The following is a 27,931-nucleotide window of genomic DNA, read 5'->3' as shown; positions in this document are numbered from 1 at the left end:
GGGAGCAGAAGTACAGGTAGTGACACCTTAAAAGTGCTGTGACACCCACCAGGACACCCCAGGGGCGAGGCAACCTGGTGGGAGACCTGAGACAGAGAGGTTTCAGTTCTATCGCGTGGACGCCGCTGGGCACCTTCCTACTTAATATCACACTCGATTAGCTGGGGAGCCCCCCGTCTGGGTCACATGTTGTCCCCCCACGTCATTTCTCTGAGTCCCGACCCTGGAGTCATCTGGGGGACCCACTGGCGTCCCGCAGGCCTTCTGGGTCCTCGCGGCAGACACGGCTTTTGCTTTTGGGTTTATTTTAAACCACATAAGGGTGTCGTGCAATAGATTTATGATTTTATACACCAGACATTTTTACCGCCCTAACACTCCAATCCCTTCCATCCGAAGCCAACGAGAAAATATGGTCCGGCTTGGCAGCTGAGCTGCGCGGGAGGCCGAGGGTTTGAAAGAGGAAAGTGTAACGTGAACGGCGGCGTCGGAACTCTGGCTCTGGGAGCGGCCCCCGCCGGTCAGAATCCTGCCGTCGCGCCTAGGAAACGCCCGGGTCCTGCGGGGCGGCTGGGGGTTCGGCAAGGCTGCCCCGCTCCCCTCGCCCCCGCCCCAGCTCCTGCAACAGGCGATCGGGTGGCTCGGGTATTTGCAGAATAAAATGACAATAAGCCGAGGTCCCGGGACTGCCGTGCAATCTGTTAGTAATTTGGCGGGGTGGGAATTTCCTTTCTCGGGCCTGCCAGTGGGAGCGCTTTTCCAAATTTCCACAGCGGGGAAGCCTGCGATTTTACATAATGACTTCAGCATGCAGCGCTCTCTCGGCGCCCCCTCAGTCCTGCTCCCCCCGCCGCCCCTCATTAGGGCAGAATGTGACCCTCGGGACCCCCGCTGGACCCCCGCGTCCAGGCTGGCCCGTTCGTCCGCCGGGCCCCGCGTGCGCCCTGCCCGCCTCCCCCCTGCGCCCCGCGGGCCAAGCGAGGGGCAGCGGGGCGCGGGAAGGGGCGGGCGCTCGGCGACTAGTCCCCCGGGCCCCGCGCCGGCTCCGGCGGGCGGGCGGGCGGGGGCGTGATGTCACGGCAGGGAGGGGGCGCGGGAGCGGCCGGGCGGCGGGAGGCGGGGGAGGTGTTTTCCAGCTTTAAAAAGGCAGGAGGCAGAGCGCGGCCCTGCGTCAGAGCGAGACTTCGAGACTCCGGACTCGCCGGCACAGTCGCCGCGCGGGATCCGGCGGCCGGGCGCGGGCGCACACCTCCGAGCCCCGCCACGCGCCACCCCACTCAGGTCCCGGCCTCAGCCGGCCCCGCCACTCGCGCACACGCCCCTCGATGACATTTCTCCGGGGCGCGCGGCGCGGAGCCCGGGCAGCGCGCGTCCGCCGGGGATAGTCTGCTTTCCCCGGAGCCCGACCCGGGCGGCTGCGCCCGCTCGTCCCGCTCCTCCTCCTGCTCCGCGCCGCCGCCGCGTGGATGCCAAGTACCAGTTTTCCAGTCCCTTCCAAGTTTCCACTCGGCCCTCCGGCTGCAGTCTGCGGGAGCGGAGAAACTTTGGGGCCCGCGCCGCACGCCCGCGGCACCATGAAGTCGGCGGAGGAAGGTAAGCCCGCGCCACCACCTCCCCCCACGCGGCCCCCCGGGCCCCGGCGCCCCCCTGCCCCGAGCCCGCGCGCCTCCAGGGGTCCCGGCAGGGGGAGGGGAGAGCAGGCCAGCGTCTGCGTACCGGGAGGGGCGCCGGCGCGCGGCGGGCGCGCGGCACAGATTGGGCAGCGGTGTCCCCCTGGTGTTTCCCCGGAGCAGCCCAGATTTCGAGCGCGCCTTCTTGCCAATAGGTGTCTCCTCTTCTCTAGCGCTGAGTGCGCGCACTCGGCCTGGGCTGGTGCAGCCTCGCGACGGAGCCCGGTGGTAGGAACTCAGTTCAGATGCGGGCGGTATGGGGACGGGGCAAAGTTAGGGCCGTCAGAACGACGAACTTTGCGATGAAGTAAAGTTGTCGGGGTAACGAGGGATGGCCCGGTTTCTTCCCAGTGGGGCGGGGCCACCCTGTGGTTTCGAAGACCAGTCCGACTGCGCGAGGTGTGGGGGCCGCGCCCCTCCACCCGCGCGCTTTCGGAGCGCCTAGCTCCGCAAGCCGCCTCCAGGCTTCTGAGCCCGCTCCGCCGCGCGGCGCTGTCAGGTTGGAGGCTGGAGGCGCAGGACTGAAAGAGACCAAATGCGCTGTTCGCATACACCCTCTAATTCAAGCCATTTTGCAACCCTATAGACGTGAACGTCTGGGCGGTAGGAAACGTTTAGGACAATTTGAAAAGAGGGGCCGGCAAATTTCCAGCCGCTTGTTTATAGTCCCAGGATGGCATGAGTGTCTGCCCTGAAGCCTGGCGACGGCGAGTCCGCTGCTGACAGTGAGAGCGCGACCCTCCGCAGTGCAGTCTCACAGCGGGTCCTGCCCTTAAAAGAACCACCGCTGACCAAAAGCAGTGGGCCCTCCTACCGGGAGGCGCCCGCAGGTGTCTGGAAACAGGCTGGGAGGGGGTGACTAACACCCCAGTGAGGGATTACGATGGCAAGTGCAGAGAGCTGGCGACACCTTCCCAAACGCCTTCGTAGCAGTGAAGCAGTTTATTGAAATGACTCTAAGAAAGCTGGCAAGGCTGCGGATGGTAAGGAGTTCTCTTTTACAAGGGCAGGCCTTGTGAGGCGCACTGGGAAGGGCACGCGGCTGCTCGCGCCCCGGCCCGCTCAGCCAACGCGCGGCCGGCCGGCCTCGGAGCAGCAGTTTCCCGAGGCTGCCAGCTCCAGGGCCCCGCTTCACCTGCAACGTGGGCTCCAGCCCCCCGCCCAGGTCCAGGAGATCAGTGTTCTCCGTCCGATGCCTTGTTATTTCCTGCGCGTTTTGTGTCAAGGAAGGGAAAAGGGTCTTGTGTTCACCCTTTCACCCCAAGTTAGAAAATGTTTAAATGTAAACATCAGGTAATGCTTCCAGGACGAGCTATTTAAAAAGTTTAAACATTTTCTTTTGTTGAGGTTTTGATTGTAAAGCCTTAGACACTTGTTTCAAAGTTCACCCACGTATTTCTCATCACTGCTTTAGGGAAAAAACGCAGGCCTTTCAAAGTTTAGATTTTTTTACTTGAATAGTCAAGGGTCAGTCCTGCAGTAAAGACTCTTTTTTTTCTCTGACCTCAGGAAAAACCACCTATGGGGGCAGGGAGAGTTCCTGTTTCCTACCTGAGAAAATACATTTAGAATGCTTCTGCTAAAAGGCAGCACCAGATGCAATGTGCCCTTTGACTAAACAAATATTGGTGTATTTTATAAGGACAACAAAATGAGGCTCAGCAGAAAGTGTGATCTAATACGAGGTTTGAGGCAGGGTCGCTCCTGCCGACCAGCCTGGCCTGCTGAGGGCTGGGGGTGGTCGGGCCTCCCGCAGGCCCTACTGAGGCCTGAGAGCCCAGGTGAGAACCTGAGTGCTGCCGCCCCTGCCTCTAATGAGCATCTGGGTGGAAGCTCATTACCCACCTGAGGCCCCCTGCCTGCTTTCCCGGCAGAATGCAGAGCAGTGGAGGCCTGTAGGTAGCCACCTACCACCCATTCAGAGGTTGCTCCACACACAATGTCCCCAGGCTCCCAGAACAGAACAAAGCTTGCCCTGTTCTCCCAACACTTAACTTCCTAATCCAGATTAGAAAAGGTGCTGGCGCCCTGCTCTGTCACACCCAGGGCTGGACTGCTGCACCCGGGAACACCCACAGCCTCCCAGAGGAAGCGCCAAGCTAAACATTTCCATCAGGACAGGGGCGTCTGCTGAATTGGCAAATAGCTGGGCACCACTTACAAGATGGAAGTACTGGGGCGCTGGTAAGAGGCGCTTTAAAAAAACCTGCCATCCCATCTGGTCACCTGGGGGGGGGGGTTCTGAAACTGGGTGGGGACCAACTCTCTGCCTTAGGAAAGGCAGTCCTGGATCCTGCACCCGCAGGGCCAAGGGGGCACACCGAGGGTAAACCCACCCTCCCCAGGACAGTGGAACAAAAAGTTTTAGGCTAAACGGATGATAAGGGCTGTTACTTGTGTGTCAGTTTTTCACAGGGTTGAGAAGGTGGCTGAAGTTAAAAAAAAAAAAAAAAACTGAAAAGAGAGAAAATGAGATGTTGTGGCTTCTCGACAGAAAACAGAACTTCCATTTGCCTGAAGGTCAGCAAAAAAAGCAAACTAAACCAAAACAACCCTCCAACATACATCTCAAAGTGAGAACTATTATTAGAAACTAAATCAGGCCAAAGTGAACTATAGTTTATCACTGGAGAAAGCCAGCCATTTGCAAAGGGTCATGGGAGAGAAGCGTCTGGGCTGGGGGTAGGGTCACGTGGTGAGCAGGGTCTCTGTTTCCGGAAAAAGCAATACCCGCAGGGCAAAGGGCCCGCAGGGCAGAAAGGAGGGCACAGCAGCAAACACAGACCTCGCGCCGCCTCACCCCCTTCCTGCTGCAGTCGCCTTGCCCCATCTTTCGCTGTTCCAGATGTTGGTTTTACGTGGTGCCAAGACCCTGAGGACAGTGGGCACAAACCGCTGGGGGAAAGAGAAAAGGGCGAGAGGTGTGCTCAGCGGGCCTAGCTTTTTATGTTACACTTGCTGCGGGCTCGCTGCCCCGCGCCCTGGCCTTGGGCTTAAGCCCGGTGCACGCAACTCATCCATCTTTCCGAGCTTTGGAGCTGCTCTTGGCTGACTGCGAGGTCACTTATGCACGCACAGGAGTGTGTACGTGTGTTTTAGGAAGTTGGGGGCTAAAGGGAAGGTGTTACAGAAAAGCAAGGGTTGCCAGTGAGGCACCCGCCTGTGAGGAACGCAGGAGGCAAGGCAGGGCTGCAGTTGCCAGCGCGCGCAGACGTGGCGGGTGTGGGAGCAGCAGCCCCCGCTCCTCAAGCAGAGGGCGCGCTCGCAGCCCCACTGGAAGCCTCCCCCTTTCCTGGCACATTCGGTGGTGTCTTGAGCTGTGAGGCTGGCAGTGGCATTGCCTCAGCAGGCTGGAGAGAAGCTCCCTGCTCCGCCAGCTCCCCCGCCGTCCAGTGGGTTCCATCCGGAGGCTGGGGCCTCTGGCGGGACGTGCCCATCGTGGGTCGGACAGCGGCAGACACGCACTAAACCCTTTCTCCTAGGAGAGAGGACGAGCATTTTGGCAGCTTAAAAAGACATTAAGTTTCAGACAAATTCAGTCGGCCTGGGTGCAATGTCACCGTCGCTTTGGGAAGCAGTCACTAATTTTTGTGCCACTTGGTCTCGCGGAGACGTCGGCGGTGCGCGCTGCGCCCTCCTCCCACTGCGCCCGGTCGGGGAGAGTCCGAGGGGCAGCGGGCCCGCCCGGCTCGGGCAACAGGGGTGCTCGGCCGTTACCCCGCGCCCCCCCCCACCGGCCCACGTGGACCCGGGCCTGGACCCCAGGGGGCACTTTGGGGGCTCGCCCGCGGGTGGGGCGCTGGGGGACACGCGCGAGAGGCGGGCTCACTGGGAGTTTATTTAAAACTCGGAAGCCGCGGCTGGCTAGCGCTTGTTTATGTAAACCCGGAAACGGCGGGGGGAGGGGCGCCGCGGGGGAGGGCGGGCGGGGGAGGGGCGGGCCGGAGTCACGTTACCCGGGGACGCGCCGCCGAGCGCAGGGCGCAGCCGAGCCGGGGCGGCGACCACAGGTGCCCGCGGCCGGGGATCTGACCCCGACCCGGACCCCGACCCCGGACCCTGACCCGGGACCCTAACCCAGGCCCGACGTGGCCCCAAACTCGACCCCAGTCCCCCACTTCAACCCCAACCCCGGACCCTGGCCTGACTCGGGACCTAGAACCGGGACCCGGGACCCGGGACCCCAGCTCTGGCCCAAACCCCGGCCCCTGACCCCGACCCCTGGCAGTGACCCCCGACCCCAACCCCTGGCAGTGACCCTCGACCCCGGCCTCTGACCCCGGCCCCCGGCCCGGCCCGGCCCGACATGACGGGGCTGGAGGAGGACCAGGAGTTCGACTTTGATTTTCTCTTCGAGTTTAACCAGAGCGACGAGGGCGCCGCTGCGGCCGCCCCAGGTGGGTCCGCGCGGGGCCGAGGAGAGGTCGGGGTGTAGGCGTCGAGGGTGGAGGGTCTGGGAATTCGCGCCAGGGGTACAGGGTTGGAGGTGCAGGGGGTGGGGGGGCCGGGTGAGGTCGGAAGGGACCCGCTGGGGGGCGCGCCGGGGCCAGCACCGCCCCTCCCCTCCTCTCCGCCCAGGGATGACCCCACCTCCAGCCCCCACCTCACCTCCTGCCCTGCCCCCAGTCCCGCCCAGGTCAGGGGCAGCGCCCACGGTGTCCCCACTCCCCGCGTCTAGTGCCCGGGTCCACGGAGCGGTCAGAAAACAGGTCAAGTTTAATGGCGAGTGGGGGGTGGGCAGGGAGGCCCCTGTGAGGCCACTTGGATCCGGGTGCCCAGACGTGCTGAGCTCAGTGCCACCCTGCGGGTTTCTGGCGTCAGGGAGCATCAGGTCTGCTGCCGTGGGTCACACTTGTGCTGGTCTTCCTAGCTTTCCTGTGCAGGGGCCTCCTGCTCCTGGCGGCTGCTCACGCCAGGGGACACTAGCGTCCAAGGCCCCGACTTGGCCACTGTGCGGGGACAGGTGGTGAGTGGCCACTGCCAGAGAACCGGGGCCACAGAGCCCCCCGGTCTGTCCCTGACGCTCCCCTGCGCCTCAGGACTCCTAGCCCCTCCCAGAAGAAAGTTAAAGTGGAAGTCGCCCAACCGCCGGGGGAGGGGGGTTTTCTTTCTTTCATTTTCTCTCCTTTGTCGAAATAAAGGTTCCCTCAGCCCTCCAAAACGGGTGCTGTTGAATGAAAATAAGGCTATTGAAAAATCACAGTCAGCTTGGGTGCAAGAGTGTGCCACTGGGTGGAGGGACCCAGGAGCCTCCCCATGCAATGGCTCTCCCACCTGTCCCTTCTGTCCCATCTCTTCCTGTGGCGGCTTCAGGAGACTTCTGTTCCTGCCCACGTGGCAGTGGGGCAGTGAAGCTGCACGCTTGGCACAGACAGCCGCTCTTCTGCAATGATTGTATAACATTTTCCATACCATTCACCACCCCTCTTTTAAAACCTGTAACGCCCTGTTCATTTTTAAGCATAAATGTTCTGACCAGGCACAGGTTGCCTGACCCTAGTTACTGGCCCTCCCTGAGGGGCCCCTCATGTCATCTCCCTCAGCTGGGGGTTTCTAGGCCTTTGGGGTCCTGCGAGCCGAGCCAGCCAGCCAGCCGTTGTCTGGGAGAGATTTGGGGCTGGAAGCGAGTGTCCCAGAGGCCTTTCCTTTTCTGCTGTGTCTGGCTTTCTGGGTGCTCCTGCGTTCTCTCCATCAGAAAATGGTCTCCCTCGGTGTGCAACCCCTTTTCAGTTCATTTAGCAAATACCACAAACGAGGCCCAAGGTGCAGTGTGCACCCCCTCCTGACCTCTCTGTGGTGTGAAGGCCAGTCCTGGCTGGACAGCACTGCTCTCCTGGGCCATCTTGGGTCCCAGGGACAGACACATCCTGTGTCCTTAGGGGTCCATCCAGGGAGGTAGGAGGCCACAGCTGGCACAGGCTGTCATGGCGCCCTCCTCCTGGGCCTCTGCACGTCTGCCCTGCACTAGTAACTGACCAGGGCTGTGCAACCGTCTCAGGGCTGCTTTTAAGCACCTTTGCTGAGTAGGTGCCCTGCCCCCATCTCCCAAGGATTACAGTTAAGGACTGCTGAGGGAAGGCCTGCAGGTACAGGCACCTGGGGCCCAGCAGGCACCAGGCTTTGGGGGAGGGGAGGCCTCAGGCAGCTGGGCTGAGCTCTGGGCAGAGCAGGCCAGGAGGAGATGCAGAGAGCTCCCTTCCTGTGTCACCGTGTTGGAAACGAGTTACTGGAAAACATTCCTTTTTCAAATATTTTTGTGAGAGACACTCATGCTTTTCTCCTTCTTTTTTATTAAGAGCAGCTTTTTTATATTTAGAGCAGTTTTAGGGTCATAACAAAATTGAGGGAAGGTACAGAGAGTTCCCATACACCCCCCTGCCCCACACACCACCGCCCCCCCACCTACATTCCCCACCAGAGCTGGACATTTGTCACACTGTCACCCAGAGTCCATAGGCTCGCTCTTGGTGGTGTACAATCTGTGGGTTTGGACAAATGGATAATGACATGTATTTGCCATCATAGTGTCACACACAGGGGTTTCAGTACCCTAAAAATCTGTGCTCCCCCCGTCCACCCCTCCCTTTCCCCCAGCTCAGTGCAACCACTGATCCTGTTACTGTCTCCATAGTTTTGCCTTTTCTGGAATGTCATGTAGTTGGAATCAGACAGTATCTAACTTTTCAGTTTGGCTTCTCTCAGTGATGTGCATTTAAGTTTTCTCCTCATCTCTCTGTGTCTTGGAGCTCATTTCCTTTCAGTGCTGAATACGACCCCATTGTCTGGATGGCACAGTTTACCCATTTACCTACCGAAGGGCGTCTTGGGTGCTTGCAGGTTTGGGCGATTATGAACAAAGCCCTTTTTTCTTGTCCTTACTACTTTTTACATTGCATTATAATTATTACATTATTACATTAAGTTGTTACATTAAATTCTCCGACTCTTTAATGGGTGATAGAAGTGGCTTCACATGATTTCTGGACTGAGCGTGGATATAAATAAGAGAATGAATGACTAACACGGAGATCGGTTGTGAAGCTCAACACAGAGCTTCACAGATGGTGATGAACTCAAAAGCGGGCACTTTGTCCAAAGGACAGGCCAGCCCTGACGGCCGACAGCCCTGTCGCTCATCTCTGTCACGGTTCCTTCTGACTTGAGAGTGGTGGCCTACCGGGGTCAGTGGATGGGCTGGCCTTCTGTCCCCCTGTCGCTCAGGCCACCTCCTGCTAGGGCTCCTGTCATACCTGTTCCTTCAAGGGAGTGACTGGGTTTTGGGTTCTTCATTCTGAGTGCCCAGCAGGCGCAAGTTGACAGTCAGTGACCATTTGTTGGGAGAAAGAAAAGACAATTGTAAAAATAATTTGCCCTGGGCTGGGCAGGCATGTTATTTGCAATGGTCTTCATGTCTCCACTGCCCCCCACCCCCGGGACAGAAGGCTGGGTGCTGGGCTTCCCTCAGGGAGGGAGGCAGGGGAAGAGGCCTCCTACTCGCCTCAGGAAGTAGCTGCTGTGCTGTCAGCTGGGAGGCGGGCGTGGCCCTGCTTCCCGTGGGGCTCCTGTTTGCTCAGTTATTTTGGCCAGCCCCATGCTGCCAGGACTGTCACCCTGGCAACTCGGGAGGAACTTGGCCAGCCTCTGAGTCGGCTGGAGTCTCCCCAGCAGTCAGGCCACCTCACAGTCCCTCCACAGGCATCACTCTTGTCGAAAGGGACGTCTTTGGGGGCATTTTGAGTCTCAGGTTTAGTCTCAGCCTGGTGAGGGTGACATGAGGACGGGGCCCTGCCCTTCTGCCGGTCAGTCCTGCCCTGGGACTGTCGCCACCCAGCAGGGTTGCCTCTGGACTGCTGAACACAGCTGTGGAGCAGGATCTTTGGACATTTTAGGACAATCCCTGTATCTTTAATACACGGGCCCCCGCCGTCCTCTGTTTGCCCAAAGTTGCAGAGCTGTTTCCATCAAGGACAGTTAGGTGTGCAGAGGGTATTTGAACCCTGTGTCCGGCTTGTCAGAGGAAGACTGGGGCAAGTCACGACACCTCGCCTGCTTTCTGATCCCCTAAAAGCAGAGTGAGACATGGAGGCCTTAGAGGAGAGGTGTGCGGCCCAGGCAGGCGGGTCGGTGCCCGATTCCCTCGGCAGGGCTGCTGTGCTTGGTCACGGCCTGGTCCCCGTGTCAGCTGTGGTAACAAGGCCTCTTGGCATCAGCGTGCACCCTTCTCCCTGCAGGTTGTTGGGTGGACTGTGCCTTCGGAAGCTGTCTGTCACCCGGCTGCTCAGCACAGAGCTGCCAACAGTGGGGTGTAGGCGCTGAGCGTGTTTTGCTTTGCTTTGCTTTGCCATAGTTCCCACGACCTGCAAAATTATAATCTTGCTGTGTGGGTGCCGGCCCTGTTGTTCGGTGCACAGGGGTCTGGCCAGGCATTTGGAAGGACGAGACCTGGCTGTCAGATTCTTTCCAGCTCTATTTCTAGCTTCACGTCCTGCGTGCATTTCAACTCCAGCAAACGCTAAGGGGGATGTTCCTTAAAATGAAAACTCGAAGTCAGTGCATCTTGCAGAGTTTGTGAGAGATCAGAGGACGGACCGTGGGCAGAGGTGGTGGTTCTGTTCCAGACGGCCGCTTCGCGGACACAGGGCCTCCCTGCCGGCCGAACGCAAATGCTGCCAGTCTGGGCCGGCACCACACACAGCTGCCAAGGGCAGCGGCCCTGACATAGGAGCGCCCAGCCTGGGGGTCTGCAGGATGGCCAGATGCTCTGGGCCTAGCAGAAAGCACGTGGATGTACTTTTCTGGTGGTTCTTCAGAAATAATACAATTGCATGGTTTGAAACGAATTATGTCTCAGAATGAGACGAGGCAAGTCTGACAACGCTGACTTGCCAAATTTGCTGAGCACGGCGTTCGCAGTGGGCGCTGACCATTCTAGGAGCTGGGGGCACCCTGCTGGCTGCTGGGCTCCCGCCTGCGCCCAGAGCGCCCCACACAGCAGCGAGAATTAGAGAGGAAGGAGGGCAGTGCCATCTTCAGAGCCACTATTACCAGTGCTATTACAGTGCAGCTTTTGAATAGGCTCTCCATAATATTTGCTTAAACTCCTGCCGTTTCTTTGAGCTCACCTGCCCTGTCACAGTTTGTTAATGGGCCTCCTTGGCAGATGGCCAGGTGCCAAAAGCACCAGCAGAAAATGACTCTAATGGGTGATGAGCGAGCGCTTCAGTGGGTCCTGACGTGACAGGAATCGGCCTGAACATCTCAGGATTGTCAAGAAGGTTCCTGGGAATAGTTTCATTCCATGTAAATGTGATCCCTTTGAATAGTTAAATAATTCAGCTTTGAATACGGTTTAGGTTGGTAATAAAACCAAATGGCGGGAAGCGGTGGCAGGAGGGGACAGTACTTGCCGGGCCGCGGACTTGGCCCCGCCGGCTGGCACCGCTGCTTGTCATGCTTTTGTTCTAAAGAGAATCCATCCTCAGCTCCGCAGCACGTTCACAGTGAGGTTCGGGCTTCTGAGGCCTTCATTTCATAATTTGTCTACTTAGGGAGAAGCCGTGCTTAGGTGAGTCTTTTCTTGTTTCCTAACGAAGGCTTTGTGTTCTTTCTCTTCCTCATTGAATCATGGTTATTGACAGACTTTGGTTTAAATAAAGGCCTCTCCTTGGCTTGTTCTGGTTCTCGTCGGACGCTCTCCTCTTCGTCCCCTCCCGCGGCCAGGCCTTGTCCACAGGCCCCTTTCTACTAGCTGCTCCAGGAAGACTCTTGTCAGACCCCTCCCCTGCCCACCCCTCCGCCACCTGGCATTTCCTCCAGAACCTTCCATGGGAGAGTCCTGTGGGCAGCAGGTGGGGGGCCCCAGACTTGCTCTGCTAATTGCTGGCATTTTTTTAAATTCTCAGAATTACCTTCCTGCCAACAAAGAGTGGTTCAACTGTGGGATGGGCTCTCTCTTCAAATGAGTCGTACCTACGCGTGGCGTTCTCACACCGTGTTTCCCCGAAAATAAGGCCTGGCCGGACCATCAGCTCTAATGTGTTGTTTGGAGCAAAAGTTAGTATAAGACCTGGTATTATATTATATTATATTATATTATATTATATTATATTATATTACATTACATTACATTACATTACATTACATTACATTATATTGTATTAGACTGGGTCTTACAGAAAAATAAGACCGGGTCTTGAATTAATTTTTGCTCCACAAGAGCTGATTGTCTGGCTAGGTCTTATTTTTGGGGAAACACGGTACCTGGGGCAGGAAGTGTGGGGATCCGTCCTCTCCAGGGCCCTGGGCTCTCGGGGGCAGGGACAGGGAGGGCCGGAGGAGGAGGACACAGATCGCGCTTGGTGTCTGTCTGCTGCTCACACCCACCCCATGTTTGCATCAACCTCGTGCCTGGTGCTGCGTCTGCAGCAGTTGGTGATTTCTCTCTAAAGTGAAAATCCCCTTTTTATAGACTGAGATCATCTGTGCACTCTGCACCGGCCACAGGGCTCTGGACACACAGTAGGCTCGCAGGTGGTGAGGGTGTGAGTGTGGGAGCCATTCACTCAGACTCGGGCGGCCAGGCCTGGGGGGGCTCTTCCATCTGGGGGTGTGGGGCACTTGTCCCTGTCGTGGGGACGGTGCCACCTTGAGGACAGACACTAGGGGACAGTTTGACCTGTGCAGGCTTTGTAGCAGCTGTCTGGAAAGCCCTGCCAGTGAGGGCAGGGCCCCCGTGCCCGCGGCTGGGGGTTCTGTGGGGGGGGCCCCCTGGGGTATTTCTTCCACCCCAGAAGCAGAAGGGGAGCAGAAGCGGCCCTGAGTGTGCCTCAGTGGGCCAGGAGTGCACATGTCAGCACTAGGGAAAGACCAGCGAGCTCCTGTGGGCGACCAGCCAATGCAACTGTGGCCGCAGGGCTGGCGGAGGCACCCCCAGGTGTGTGGGGCTGTGGAGGGGCCTGGGGGCGGGTCGCTGGGGCATCAGAAGAGCCACACTCAGGAGGAGCGGGACAGCCGGAAAGGGGGTGCGGCCGGGACAGTTGTGTGGAAGAAACGCACACTCCGGGCCGTTTCACGCATATGGGGGGCCAGGAGACAGTACTGGTCACTCGTGAAAACAACACCCGGGGAGAAGGTGGGCAAACACCGCTCTGACAGCACCTAGTTTCGGAAGAAGTCCCACGTAATGAAGCTATTGAAGTCTCATCGCTGAAATTCCTGCTCTGTAAACGTGTAATACGGTTTCACACTTGCTTTGTTACTGGTGTGTGTATTCACCTTGAATCGTCGTCAGAATCACACAATTCCACGGAGGTGCTTTGCACGCCCACCCGCCTCGGCCCTGCTCCTGTTCGGACTGGCTGGTGGCTGACTTACCTGCAGTCACGTGGGCCCTGCCGACACCTGCCAGCCTTGGGATCACTGGTGTTTCTTCTAACCAGTGGTTCTGGTCGGAAAGGTTTGGGAGGTGTTGGGCCAGCTTGGGGGGAGGACGTCTGCGTGGGACATAGGCAGATGGGTATATGTAACAATGCATAGTGGTACACACTACCTTGTATGTGGGTACAAAGAAACACTTTTTTGCCAAGGTGAATCTTTTAGAAGAAACACAAAGTAGCATTTAGTCTCACTGCTGCTGAGGGAATCGGAGATTCTGCGTTCACGTGGCCGCAGCCCCCTCGGTGGGCCTGCCGTGCTGGGTGACCCTCACAGGGCAGCGGTTTCCTGTCTGCAGGCCCTGGCCTGCCTTCTGTGGACCTCGCCCTGTCCCTCCCCGCTCCCTCTGGGCAGCGGCCCGGCCTCCTCCGTGTCCAGCTCAGGCGCCTGCTGTGGCGGTTTGTCACAGCCCGTGCTGTGGGAGGAGGGCCTGGCACCCACATGCCAGGCGGGGGGAGGGCTGAGGCATTGATGTCCACACTTGTCCCGAGAGGTCACTGCAGTGCTTGGGGCCTCCGCAGCCTGCTGTCCCCATGCCATCTCCTCCTCCAGGAAGTGCCTTTCCAGGGTTATTAGCTTCTGGTTAGATTTTTACAAAAATCGTAATCAAGTTTTTAATATCTGATTTCAGTTTTTGTGTCAAGTGTCAGTGAGGGTGTTGGTGTGAGCCGGCGTCCCAGTGAATGTTGGTGACACGGGCATGGCTGTCCCACCACCATGGACAGGTGTGGGAGGCCCAGCTGGACGTGAAGGCCTCTGCTTTCCTCACGTGTGTGTCCCCAGTGTCCTGCTGGTTTTCGGGGTGCATGCGGGCAGACCCAGAGATGGTGGGGCAGAGGTTGTCAGGACAGTGGGACCCTGGACGCTTGGCTGGAGGAGCCCGAGTGGGGCCATCCTGCCGCTGCTGCATCTGAACTTTCTCAGTCGCAGTTTCATTTCCTTGTCACGGCTCTGTGTCTCCCGGGGGCTTTTTGGAAGCTGGCACCGATTCTGAGCATCTGGAACGCTGTTGCTCTCTCTCGACAAGGCCTCCCGCGACAGCCGGCTTGGAGGGGGTTGTGCGCTGTCCCCAGGCTACCCGGAGGGGCCTGGCCTGCGTCTTGGGAACAGCAAACAGCAGTTTTATCAGGGGGATTTAGAGCCATAAAAGCGAGAGCAAGAGCTGCTTGAAAGCAAGGTTTATGAAAGGCTGGGTTACCGCACAGGGGGCTGATGGCTGCTCCTGGAAGTTACAGCAGAAGTAGGTCTCGCCTGCGTGGGGTGCTACACCGTTTCCAGCGATGAGTGCCGTGGGGTGTAAAACGTGTCTGGAGACCCTGGGTGTCCTGGTGTTGGCCCACGTGGGGTCCAAACCACAGCCCTGCCACCAAACGAGCGTCTCCCATCCAGCGCCCGTGCCTGGATCTGGGTCGAGTTTCCATGTGCACGTTTCCATTATTCAGAGGCCTGAGGTATCATCTCTACATGTGCCGCAGCGAGGAGCCGAGACGTTAGAAAAGTGCACAGTGGAGATCCAACGAGTGTGGCTTTCCTGACAAGAATTATTAAGCACACTAGTGATGAGTTTTAAAATTATTTCGTTTTATAATTAACGTATGATGATACTTAAACCTCGCTGTGCATCAGCACCACCGGCTTGTTTTTAAGGGCTTCCTAGGACGTGAGCCACCATCGCAGTTTGCGAGAGAGAAACCCCAGAATCTGTGTTTCCATTCAATCCTTGAGGTGGTTTCTTTGTAGCTGGTGATTTGGGCAGCGCAACAGTGATTAGCCTATTCAAGGCTGTTTAAATGTCCCGGTCTGTGTATCTAAAACTCACCTACTCACCTGTCCACTCACCCACCCATCCATCCATCCATCTTTCATCCACCCACCCACCCATTCATCTGCTAAACAAACCGAGCACCTTTTCTGTGCCAGGCATAGTCCTAGGCTCTGAAGACAGCAGGAAACCAAAGTGGACTAAGGCAGGTGAAGGCTCTGTCCTCAGGGAACTTACTTTCTACTGGAGAAAAAGATGGTGCTGGCAATGGTGATAAATGTTAAGGAATAAAATGAACTGGGAGTGGCTGGCTGGCTCAGTTGGTTGGAGCGTGGTGCTGGTAGCACCAGGGTTGCTGGTTCGATGCCCACAGGGGCCACTGGGAGCTGCGCCCTCCTTAAAAAAAAAAAAAAAGACCTGGGTACAGTGACATAAGAATCGGGCTGGGGGTTGCCATTTTGACGGGTGTTTGGGAGGCAGCTTTTGAGGAGAGAGCAGACGAAAGCAAGGCAAGCAGCACACAGCTCTCGGAGGAGGGATGCTGGGCAGAGGGCAGCCAAAGGGGCAGCTGCAGGTGGGCACGCGAGTGGGCGCGTGAGGGGCAGTGTGCTGCAGTGGAGAGAGGGAGAGGGAGGGAGAGGCCACGGGGACCTCGCCGCCCGGCCGGGCTGCGCTGGTGCTCTGAGCCGTTTGGGAAGCGGGGGTGGCGGCCCCAGCTCCTGGGCACCTCGAGGCCGAGGGTCTGTCTGTCCGATGGCCACGCCTCACGCGTCCTCCTTTTTATTTTGCCTTGCAGAGCACTACAGCTATGGGGCCTCCAACGTCAGTGCTGGCCTGCCCCTCGCCACGGCACACCCGTCCCTGCCCACTCCATGCCACGACCTGCAGACGTCGGCGCCGGCCGTGGTGGCAGCGGGCCACCCCTCGGGGTACGGAGCCGCTGTGGACGGTGGACCCTCGGGCTACTTTCTGTCTTCCGGCCACGTGAGGCCCAGCGCGGCCCCAGCCTTGGAGAGCCCACGCATCGAGATCACGTCATACCTGGGGCTGCAGCACGGCAGCAGCCAGTTTTTCCATGACGTGGAGGTGGAAGGCGTCCTTCCCAACTCCAAACGGTCCCCGTCCACAGCCACCTTGAGCCTGCCCAGCCTGGAGGCTTACCGCGACCCCTCCTGCCTGAGCCCGGCCAGCAGCCTGTCCTCGCGCAGCTGCAACTCCGAGGCCTCGTCCTACGAGTCCAACTACTCGTACCCGTACGCGTCCCCACAGACGTCCCCGTGGCAGTCCCCCTGCGTGTCCCCCAAGACCACGGACGCCGAGGAGGGCTTTCCCCGCGGCCTGGGGGCCTGCAGCCTGCTCGGCTCCCCGCGCCACTCGCCCTCCACCTCGCCCCGCACGAGCGTCACAGAGGAGACCTGGCTGGGGGCCCGCACCTCCAGGCCGTCATCCCCTTGCAACAAGCGGAAGTACGGCCTCAACGGCCGGCAGCTGTCCTGCTCCCCCCACCACTCGCCCACGCCGTCCCCGCACAGCTCGCCGCGGGTCAGCGTCACCGACGACACGTGGCTGGGCAACACCACGCAGTACACCAGCTCGGCCATCGTGGCCGCCATCAACGCCCTGAGCACCGACAGCAGCCTGGACCTGGGTGACGGCGTCCCCGTCAAAGCCCGCAAGACCGCCTTGGACCACTCGCCCTCAGTGGCGCTCAAGGTGGAGCCGGTGGGCGAGGACCTGGGGACCACGCCGCCCTCGTCTGACTTCCCACCAGAGGAGTTCCCCTCCTTCCAGCACATCCGGAAGGGCGGCTTCTGCGACCAGTACTTGGCGGTGCCACAGCACCCGTACCAGTGGGCCCGTCCCCGGTCCCCAACGTCCTACGCCAGGTGAGCCAGAAGCTGGGCGGGCAGGCAGGTCAGCTCCTTCCCCAGGCAGAGGGCAGGGCCCAGTGGCTCAGGGCTCCCGTCTGCGGCTCCCAGGCGGGTCCCCCGGCCTCTCCAGCTTCAGGGGTCTGCTGCCAGTGTTTGGCTCCCTTGTGTTTAGAAACGTCACCCCATCTCTGCCCTCGGGGTCATGTGGCGCTGCCGTGTGTGTCTCTGTGATACGCTTCCCTTTTTATGAGGGCACAGCCTTACTGCATGAGGCTCCGCCCTCAAGACCTCGTCCTCACTTAATTATGTCTTTAAAGAGCCCGTCTCTGAGTGAGGTCAGATTCTGAGGCGCTGGGGGTTAGGACCCCAGCCTGTGAGTCCTGGGGACACAAGTCCGTCCGGGACAAGCATTTGCAAACACATACACTCAGCATTCGTTGTGTCTTCATGAAACCGAACAGTCCCTCTCCTGTTTGTGTTTCGCCTCCCTGCTCACCCACGTCCCTTCTCTCGCCTAATTGCTGTCGCCGCGTTGGTGCAGATGGGACTCAGCTCAGCAGCTCCCTGGAGCAGCAGCCCCACTCCCACCGCAGCCCTGCCAGGGTTTGGAGAACAACACAGCCGTCTCCTCCCCGGAGACTCAGGTCCCTGCAGTCTGGTGACAGAGCGCTAGCCTGTTCCCTTCTCTGCGTCTCAGGTTGTTGGCTTTTCCTCTTCACGGTGTGTGGGGCTGCTGTGCTCCGTAGGGCCCAGTTACTCAGCCCCGTGTTTTTATTTTTAACTAAACAGCTTTCCCAACAGGTGGGCCACTAACGACCCCTGGCAGAGAGCTTCCTGCTGCAGGGCTCTGATCAGGTGTGGAGCGTCCACACGCCTCCAGTGTGTGGTGCCGTGTGGCCCAGGGCTGTGGCTGCCTCCCGGGCAGCGGTGCAGGCGTGTAGTTTTCTGGCCCTGGAGGCCGAGTGTTGGTTCCTCCTGGTCCTTCTTTTGTTAGGAGGCGAACCCACAGTTTCCAGCCAGTGAGATGGGAAGGGGGCCCGGGAGGTTGTTCTGCTCTGTCCCAGCCTCTCTCTGCCCACAGCTGACGCACAGCTGATGTTGTTCGAGCTGCAAGTGGGTAATTTAGTTCTAGGTGCTGAATGAAGCCAGCTACACCTCTGTACCCTTTGGAAAGTTTGTGGTGAAGAGACAGTAGAAGGGTGGACAGTTTTAAAGCCATCGGATGGTGACAGGCATCAATTAAGATTCAGAGAGAAAGCAAACAGGACCACGTGATTTTTCTTGACTTGCATCGGACGTGTCCACATTTCTGTCCCAACGTCTGCTTTCAATACGATAAAGTTGAAAAAGCCGGTATTTTCAAAGTTATCATGAAAACAAAGGTATCTCAGAGCCTGGATTTAATACATCAACATGGGAATTTTAAAAATCCATTTGGAGGCACTTAAAACATTTAAGCACTGTTTGTGCCTGCTGTACAATCTTTATAATTTTATGTAAATAAAGCAAGACTATTTAGAAACTCACCCCCTCAATCCCAGACTCACACACCTATGAGTTGATGACCTTCTGCGTTTCCGTGGACCGCGAAGGTCACAGTCACTCACAATGGGACTTCAGTCTCCACGTCGAGTGACGTCATCCGCATGGCACCGTCAGGAGCACGCAGACGACTGTAGTTCAGGGTTTTGGGTTTTTTTTTAATCTAAATACATGATGTCTTTCTACTTGTTCAAATTTTCCTTTAAGTCTTTGAGAAATTTTATATATATATATATTTTTAATAGCTATTCTTTTATTCTTTTTTTTTTTTTTTTAAGGAGAACAGGACTTCATTGGGGAACAGTGTGTACTTCCGGGACTTTTTTTTTTTCCTTTTTTTTCCCCAAGTCAAGTTGTCCTTTCAGTCTTAGTTGTGGAGGGCGCAGCTCAGCTCCAGGTCCAGTTGCCGTTGCTAGTTGCAGGGGGCACAGCTCACCATCCCTTGTGGGAGTCAAACCCGCAACCTTGTAGTTGAGAGCCCACTGGCCCATGTGGGAGTTGAACTGGCAGCCTTCGGAGTTAGGAGCATGGAGCTCTAACCACCTGAGCCACCGGGCCGGCCCAGTTCAGGGTTTTTAAAGAAGCTTTACATTTAGACAAAGCCTGTGTGTTTGTTTGCAAGGGGCTATTGTGACAAAACACCCTACGGGAGGACGTCTGAGCCCCGGGCCACTGTGAGTCTCCCCCAGTGTGTAGGTGGCTCCTGACTGTGTCTCCTCTGCTGTCTCCCTTCGGGGCCGTTCACAGCTGTTTGTGACAAGGACACGGTGCATTGACTCGCGGCCCAGCCAGCGACCTCATCTAACTCGATCACCCGGGGAGACCCTGTGTCCACACATGGTCACACACTGAGGTCCTGGGGTCAGGATGCCACCCTGTGAGTTTTGGAGGCACACAGTTCATCCCAAAACACCCAACCTTGCATCCTGGGGACAGTGGCAGGTGCCTGTGTCGGTGACCCCGTCGTCCCTCCCTACGAGGCTCACTTGGGTGTTTCTGGTGGGTGGTTGGTGGTCGTCTGTGTGACCAGTCCTGCGTTTGATATGTTGTCTTTGCGGGCAGTGGAGCAGCCATTTGGTGACACATGACTGCTCTTTATCTCTTGGTCACAGAGCCCGAGTGAGCTGTATGCTCCCGTGCGTTAATGCAAACAAACAAATCATGTGGACGGCACCAAACTGCTCCCCAAGGGTTTGGAGCTGACCTTTCCCACTGTCCTGGTTCCACAGCAAAATATGTTTCCTGGTCCTTGCCATGTGTTTCCATGTGATCCCGTCAGCTGGGCTCAGGGGCCGCTGGGGGCTGTGTGGGGGTCAGAGGTGAGGCTGTTTTGCCCGCAGGAGAGGGTGAGCAGACTTCCGGCCCGGGCAGCGCTGCCAGAGCAGGTGGACGTCAGCAGGTCCCAGCGACGCGGCCGACGCACACACTGTCTGCAGGGACCTCCAGAACCCGGGACAGAAAACTTGTCACAGCAAAGCCGCCCCGTCCCGGTGCTCAGTGCCTGTGTGCACTTCTAATTCTGTCCCACCAGGAAAAGGAACTTCAGCAAAAAGTGTGCCGTGCTGGTCTTTTCCCAAGGAATTTGCGTGCTGGGGCTCACTTCCCTTTGGGGGCTTTCTCATCTGCACAGCGTTCACGGACCCCCCCTCAGTGCAGGGTGTCTCGCAGGTCCAAGAGCAACGCTGATTTCTTGCTGCAACTAAGGAAGCTGTTTGTGAAGCTCACAACAGTGTCTGGATTTTGTTGCTCCAGAGTTCAGACTTCCTTTACAGTGTAACGGAATGATGCTTCTGTTCTTAAAGCTTGGAGATGTGCAGAAATCTAGGGGACTTGCCAGCCCCCGTGAACACTCCAGTTCTAGGTCCAGGTCAGGCCATGAGCCCCCCCAGGAGGGTGTGTTCCGGTGCTTCCTGGGTGGCATGCGGATGAGACAGCAGCTTCCAGAGGCCCGCCGGGCTGCAGGGCGGCGTGAACGGTCAGTGGGCACTGACCAGCATGTCTTCGTTTCTAGATGGTAGTTTTGAGATGGTGGCTTTAAAGGGTTTCACCTGAACCCCCAGGAAGCGAGGTGTGCAGCTGAGTGTGTGTGTCACCTGGTCTTTCACGGGAGCGATGGCGCGGCGTCGTCCCGGGCGATGCAGTCGCTGCCCCCCACTCCCCGCACTGTTTTCCTTTCGCAATAGGCTCGTGGAAACTTCCAGCGTTTGACGCTTCACCGTCTTCAGCTGTCTGCGCCCAGTGTCATCTCTGAATTCGTGGAGACACATGAGGAGTATAGACTTAGAAACTGGGTTTAGATAGGCAGGGGCTTTTGATGTGAGCGTTTTCAATGACACGCTTAAAATCCCCGTGCACGCTAATGAAATTCCTGTACGTGAAGCTTGGCTTTGGATTTGCATCCTTACAAAGAAGTTGATTTTCTACGGGGCAAGATGAGTCTAATGAACAGTTTTTACTGAGGGACAATGGGTTCAGTGGCCCAAGCAACTAGCCACATGTCCATATCCGTGTATTTTAGGTTTTTGGCTATGAAGTTGATGATTTTAGTAATGTCCGTAACTTTTGTGCTATGCAGAAGTGTCAGCTTACAAAATCTGAAAAAACTCCTGCTGACCCCGACTGCATTTCATAAATGATCTGAATATTTCAGAGTTTATCCTAATTTGGAGTAAGATTAAACACCTACCTGCCACATGCCATTCCACAGGGGTCACCACCACTCCACTCTGCCGGGTGCCCTGGCTGGGGCCAGCTCACCTGGGGTCTTTTCTCGACTATGGGAGGGATGCCACCTGCACATCACGAGAGGACGTTTGCTCACAGTGAGCCTTACAACAGACAACAGTGCAGGGAGATGTCGTAGGGCCACAGTCGCTGTCTGCACAGCCCGAGCACTGACGGCTTGGCTCAGAGTTGGGGACGCTTGCTCAGGCCCCCGTTATTGACAGGCAGCTGGCACTCAAGCTTGTGAGTACCTGGCCCCAGAGCTGCCCCTTACTGGGTCCCTGCCACCGGGAGACCCGTCTAATTTTCTGAGGCTGTGGGATGGCATCAGGCAATGCCTGGAACCTGACAAAAGCACACATGTCCTGTTACCAGGACGCGAAGCACACTTCTGGGCAGGTGGGAACCCCACAGACACAGGTCCCCATGAAGCCCCGAGACTAACCTGAGCCACAGCCCCTTCTAGAGGCGTCTGCAGGTAAAGTCGGTGTTCAGGGGTCAGGAATGGCTGTTGTCTGTGGATGGCTCATTCACAAAGCGAGTGTCGCTTCTGCACGAGAACCTGCCATGGAGGGCTCGGCAGGTCGTCGTCTCCTGGGCTGTGTGTGGTACCAGCTGTGCAGAGCTCTGAACAGCCTTCCAGACCCAACGGCTCGCTTCTGGTTGTGCAGTTTCTTTCCGGCTCTAGAGTTCACAGCTGACGCTTGAAAAGTGTTTTGCCGACCTGACTTCTAACTGGCGAGCTTAGCCTGAGGTTTCCTGAGACGGTGACTGGGCAGCAGAGGCTGGGCTGGGTGCTCGCCTGCAGCCTCAGGCGCGTCCCAAGGTCAGTGTGCAGGGTGTGGGCCCCCCTTTCTCTCGCTGATGTGATTCTGTGAATGTCTGTTACTAGGGAAAGAGGAAGTACTGTTCCTGGACAGGACAGAAGAATTTGAATTTCTGTGGCTTTACACTCAGATTCTTAAATCGAGCCATCGAGGCCTGAAATGCTGGCTTATTTCCTAGAATAATGCAAATGCTAGAGCAGTCGCAGCCATGGGACTGAGCAGCCCCTGGTCTGGCCCTGCTTGTGTCCGTGCCCTGTGTGCTGGGGCGGTGACAGCACCACGGCCTCACGCCCCAGGAAGCCTCGTGTGTCTCCAATCCTGAGGTTTCCCAGGCTGCGGAGAGTGCTGACTGGGAGGGCGCGTCCAGTGACGATGTGTGTCAGTGACCGCAGACAAAGAGGCCATTTTTGCTGAGCCCTTTCTCTCGGGACAGCGCGTGGGAAGTGCCCCTGGAGCGGCGCCTGCGCCAGACCTGGGCTGGGCCACCTCGGGAACCAGATAGAGGGTCTGCCTGGGGGATAAAAATTTAATCAGGAGACCGCGGTTGTCCACATTAAAACTAGACCTTCCGTGCAATTAATGGGACTTATTTGCCAGTGTTCTTGGGTTCCTGAGCAAAAATGTTTTTATAGATCACGGTGGGGTTTGCTTTTTTCAATGTGCCCAAAGCGTTTTCTGGAGGCTGGGTGACACACAGCATTAAGTTGGTTGGTTTCCAATAAGGAAGCAACTTGTGAGATTTCCCATCCAGTACAGGCTGGTCTGTGCTTTGAGTGCCACCTACACGTGGGACAGACCTGTCCACAGTGAGGAAGCTGTTCAGACAGAGGAAGGTCCAACCGGCCATGTGGTTGCATTTGACTTAGTGCCACAAGGGCTCAGGTCAGGGCGCTCAAACCCTGAGGCCACCTTCAGACATGGCGGATGACAGCCAGGGACCCGCCAGTCTGGTGTAGGTACGGGCTCTGGGTTGTAGGGAGGAAGGGACGCTTGTCCCTGGGAACTGGGGACCGCAGGGGTTCAGAGGCAGCGCCCTGAGGGCAGCCGTCCAGGCCCTGGGCGTGGGCTCAGTGCCCCAGCCACATTGTCTGAAGCTGAGGTGGGCGGTCCAGCTGTTGCTGTGCGCGCAGGCTGCTTGTAGGTCTGAGTGGCTGTTTCAGATCTTGTGACTCACCCAGGCACCAGTGGCACGTGGTGTGGACCTGCGTTGGAAGGTCCTCAAGCCGTGTGCCTGATGCCCAGTTTCCCCTCGAGTCCGTGTCCATAGGTGAATACGGCACCTGTGGGGTAGGCACCCTGTGCCAGGGGCCGGTCCCGGTCCCCTGAACCCAGAGCTCTGCAGAGCTGTTGGGGACGAGCACGATGGCCTGAAAGCCTCGTGAATCCCTCCCCAGGGACCTGCACGCGGCTGAGCAGCTCATTGCTGTGGGAGGCAGTGCACGGACAAATCTCACTTCACAGAAGGGGAAACAGGCACACGGAAAGCGCTCCCCGCCCAATGAAAGGCCAAGAGCCACACGGTCTCCAGGCCCCTGTCCTGGTCATGTGGGGTGTGTTCCCTGCAGGTCAGGGCCTGAGACCTGGCCTCTCGCTCCACTGGTGGCCTTGAGCTCCTGACCCACAGAAGGGCACGTGGTGCCACCCTGCAGGTGTGCAGGGACCAGAAGAGGAGGTGACGTGAGCTAGCACTGTTTTATTTAAGTTGGCATTGGCGCGAGTGGTGGGTCAGAGGCAGACGTGTGTGGAGTGTCACGGGGGCATGACGGTCACTCACTGGCCGTGTGGGAGACATGTGGTGAGGTGGCAGCGCCCAGTGGGGCCCTGCCTGTGGGGCACAGCATCTCCTGTCATCTGAGGTCCACTCCGAACACCAGGTGTCAGACGCACCCCTCTCTGTCAGCAGTGCCCACGGCCCTGAGGTGACCTGAGGACAGCTTATCATCACACCCTGAGCCACAGGGTTTGTTTAAACTTTGCATTTTAAAAAGAATGATGGCGTTTCCATGAATGTCTGGAACTAAGTGGACTCACCGTGACCTGGGGGCAGCGGTGACGTCCCAGCGTCACTGTACGGTGACGTCCCAGCAGCGGGCATGTCTGCTTCATGGTTTGTTCGTGCCTGTCCTCCACTCAGCGAGTGAGTCCGAGTGTAGTCTTTGTATGAGTGACCGCTGGAAGGCGCAGGCTGGACGCTGGTCCCAAAGCCTCACCTGTGTGCTGACTGGTTAGCGGCAGGCGTAGTGGAGAAACAGAGACGGCCAGAGTGCGGCTGCCTGTGGGGTTCTCGCCCAGGCAGAGCATCCCTCCCACCAGTCCGTCCGTCCGTCCGTCTGTCGGACGAGGATGGCCCCCTGAGCCTTTGCTGCTCTGTCTGAGCGTTAATACTGAGAGAATCAGCGTCCTCCCGGGGCTGGACAGTGTGGTCTGGAGGGACAGGACAGACGAGGAGGACGGAGGGCAGGCTCTGGGCACCTCCTTTTCCACGTGGGCGGGTTTCTGGACAAGAGCGCTTCCTGTCTCATGCAGCGCCCCGAGTTGCAGGGGTGTTCGAGGCGGCCGGACAGGCTTCTCCCGCCCGCGCAGCGGGAAGGCAGGGCTCCCCAGGGGGACGCTGAGCTGGGTGGTCCTGAGCACACCCGCTCACAGGCCGAGAGCTGTGCTGGTCACCTTTTAACCTTTTAAGTTAGAAAAAACAAAATAAGAAACAATTAGGAGGCCTCTGGCCGCAGAGCCTGAGAAACTGAGAAAGGTTTGGTTCCATCGTCCTTAAGCGGAGATTGTCTTTGCTTTGCCAGATTTGAGTCCTGCCAGGTGCACAGTCTGTAGCGTCAGCTACTTGAGGAGTATTGGCGTCCTAAAAAGCCTTTGCAGTTTTCTTCTGAGTGGTAGGTACACATGGGCTCTAACTCTTAGAAAACTCAGAATTGAAAAGGTTTCGCCCAAACCATTAGGAACTTACCCGAAACACTGATTCTGAGACTCCTGCACTCAGCGATGTGGGCGGTGGGTCCACAGTGAGAACGACCCTCGGATGATGAGCGGACACGGCCTTTAGGGGGCAGGCAGGTTTCTGAAGGGCCCTCACACGTGGGCGAAGCGGTGGCTTTTGTTCAGTGCTGTCCCCAGCGGGCGAGGGGCGAGGGAGGCTGGAACTTGAACAAAGTTATCAGCTGTGGTTCCACAAGGACGGCCTTGCACTGTCGAATTTTTTAAAATGCAGATAAACGAAAAGAGAAAGGGGTCGTTGAGAGCCCTCCCACCACCGGGGCCGTGGTGGTCGGTAAGCTCACGTCTCCTGTGGCCGTTTGCTCGGTGTTACAGAAAACGGCGCACGTGCGCATTGCAGACACAGCCCCAGGTCCTGTGGTTCCCCTGACGCTGGTGACAACTGGCTCACGGTGAGCTGGTCTCGCCCCCACCCCCCACCCAGCCAGTGTGCAGCATGTCCCAGACGTCACATTGGCTTGTCCTTCCAGGACAGGGACTCGTTTTTAGAACTGTGACCCGTCAGCTATCATAGTAGATGCTCATAAGCAATTTGGAATCACCAGCCTGCCATGTGCCGTCTTCAGGCGCCGTCCCTCAGTCGCTGACTGGCTGCCAGTTTTCCTTTCCTGCCGTCTCCCTCCCCAGCATTCAGCTTTCCCCAGCCCTGATGGCACAGGCCTCCTCTGCGGTGTCACCTGGCGTGCTCATCTGTCCCCCGTATTCCTCGTGTTTTTCTCACATCAGAGCTGAATCTGGGGAAATTGCTGGGGTTGTGGCTTCGTGTTTTGGAAGTGGCGTGTGCACGTCCCTCGGGAGGCAGACGCCTGTGTCTCTCCCTGAGGTCACTGATGAAAGGGTCTAAAAGTGGTTTTCAGGTTCAAATGGAGAGACTAGGGTTGAAGGTCAGTCCTGCGCCTGTACTGCCCCCGTTAGTGCTGGGATCTCATGGGCGGTGGGGTCACCGCCTGCCTGTGGGCTGAGAGGAGATGGGACAGCCCTGTGAGCCTGAAGCACCATTGTCCACAGGGAACCACCGTCCAGAGAAGCCAGGGCTTGGATTGCGCTGTGGGCCGTCTGCCGGTCTCTGTGCTGCTTCCTGTGGTCAGCGGTGTGTCCACAGGGGGAGGGGGCATCGCAGGGAATGGTGGTGACGGTCGTCACCCACAGAGACCCTCAAGGCCGCACTTGGTCTGAGTCGAGGTGTCCAGTCACACAGAGGGGACAGCTGTGATGACAGGCACCTCACTGCGGACCTTCTGTGTGGCTGCAGGAAGGAAGCAGCTCTTTGTGAATCTTTTAAAAAGAGTCTCCGATTTTGGGTCACAGTGTGTAGGTGGCCCGAGGCTGTGAAATAAGCGTTTAAAAAATTCCTTTGCACTTTTTCTCTGTGAAGGAAACAAAAACTCAATGAAAAATGAAAGGCTTTCTCGTGGGAAACGGGCGGCCACAGTGGCTCCGACAGTGGGGTGACTCAGACTGGGAATGCGGGGGTGCTCGTTGCCCACGGGGAGCCGCGTCCACACACAGCACAGCCAGCTGGGACAGCATGACTCGCCTCCCTGGTGGTGTCACCCGAGGTGTCCCCCAGCGAGGACGACATGGTTAGGGAGTCACCGGGAGACAGCCACGCCGGAGCCACACTGCTGTGTGACCACACCATCCGAGCTCCCAGCGGCTGGGGGGCTGGGGGCAGGGCACCATCCTTCTCCTAGTGCCACCTGTGCCTCGGGGGGTGGCAGTGACAGCAGTCACGTGATGGAAACACTCAGCAGTGAGGTGTGGAGCCACGTGTGACAGCAGCTTCCTGGCCTTTTCCAGGAGGTGACGATAATATTAATGGGTGACGTGACCTGGATTCTTACACACCAGGCACGGCAACAAGCATTTAAAAACTTTCTGTTTTGTAAGAATTCCGGATTCACAGAAGGTCACAGAGAGATCCGTGCCCGTCAGCCAGAGTCCCCAACAATGACACGTTCCGAGGGCCCAGGAGGAGAGCGAGCGTGTCGAGGCCTCAGGGAAGCGCGTGTCTGGGCCCCACACTCCTGGTGCCGACGCTGCCGTGTGGTCTGTGGGGAGGGCTGTGTCCCAGGCTCTTCAGACTAAAGGCAGCTTTCGCCAGCACTACACGCAAGACTGCTGGAGCGTGTCTCCCACGTGTGACTGTGTTGTGCTCTGTGAATTTACCCTTCACGTGACATTCGCAAGGCCACATCCCACGGTTTCTGATGGCCCTCACAGGCCCAGGGAGCTGTGAACGCAGTTGGCCATAGTTGGATGTTAATTAAGGACAGTGATTGTCCCTGCGTCTGTCCGCAGTGGCCTGTGCAGGCCCTGGAGAAGCAGGTTCTGTGTCGTGATGGGGGCCGGGGCCTGGGGGCCACACTGTGTTAGAAAAATGCGCGTAAGAAATTGGGACACATAGAGGCCTGGAGGGTCTCAGAGGTGTCACCACAATCAGTGTGGACGTGTTTATATTTGTCGTTAATGCATGATGGGTGGTTGTACTTCGTGTCACAGAATCACGTGACAACACAGCTCAGACCTCCTTGGTACACGGAGCATGACACGTGGTCCCCCCAGCAGCTGGGGGCGTCCGGAGGTGTGTCCCCACGTCAAACAGTCGCACTCTTTGCTGTGCCTGTGACTGTGCCAAGGAAACGAGCTCAAAGGAGCCCGGGTCTCACGCCTGGACGCTCACGTCTCTGGTATTCATAAAGCCGTGAGCCGTGCAGCTGTGATTGAACCACTTCTAAATATGCCAAAATGCTCAAAATGTGATCTTTAAATGTAAAAAAGCCAGCATATCACATATAATTTTTACTTTGTTAACACGTATCCCTTTTTATATAAAAAGACTGAACTCCACACCCAGCGGCCGGTGCTCGGGACAGGCAGGGCCGTCCGTCAGCACTTTGCTCCAGTCGTAGGTCTTTTATCTGAATCAGACAAATTCTCACTTTTTGTGGAGCTGCCAAATCCATGCTGAAAATTTCCAACGAAAAACAATCATTTTAATTGTCTCTATTACAATGTTACGCAGTGAGCCAGTCTGACTCTACAGTGTGTGGCTGAGGCTATCAGCGATTCAAGAGCAAATTATTTACACAGGTT

The 27,931-nt window shown here is 57.5% G+C and overlaps 1 protein-coding gene across 9 annotated transcripts in view; it reads left to right on the top strand.

The window, feature by feature from the left end:
• The first annotated feature begins 1,460 nt into the window (after positions 1–1,460).
• NFATC1 (nuclear factor of activated T cells 1) overlaps positions 1,461–27,931 on the top strand; it is a 105,353-nt gene continuing 78,882 nt past the window's right edge. For 5 of the 9 annotated variants that reach the window (XM_074339803.1, XM_074339801.1, XM_074339800.1 and 2 more), the window contains exons 1-2: positions 1,461–1,593; positions 15,662–16,751. In XM_074339803.1, the coding sequence (XP_074195904.1) occupies positions 1,467–1,593; positions 15,662–16,751 (1,217 nt within the window). In that variant the 5' untranslated portion in view covers positions 1,461–1,466. Of the gene's footprint in view, positions 1,594–5,612; positions 6,068–15,661; positions 16,752–27,931 lie in introns of those variants that run through there. The other 4 variants (XM_074339804.1, XM_019715693.2, XM_074339799.1 and 1 more) reach the window with 1 other exon arrangement.

This window comes from Rhinolophus sinicus, linkage group LG09 (genome assembly GCF_036562045.2).
Source record: "Rhinolophus sinicus isolate RSC01 linkage group LG09, ASM3656204v1, whole genome shotgun sequence".
Classification (NCBI taxonomy): Eukaryota; Metazoa; Chordata; class Mammalia; order Chiroptera; family Rhinolophidae; genus Rhinolophus; species Rhinolophus sinicus.
This window is presented reverse-complemented; position numbering and strand designations above follow the sequence as displayed.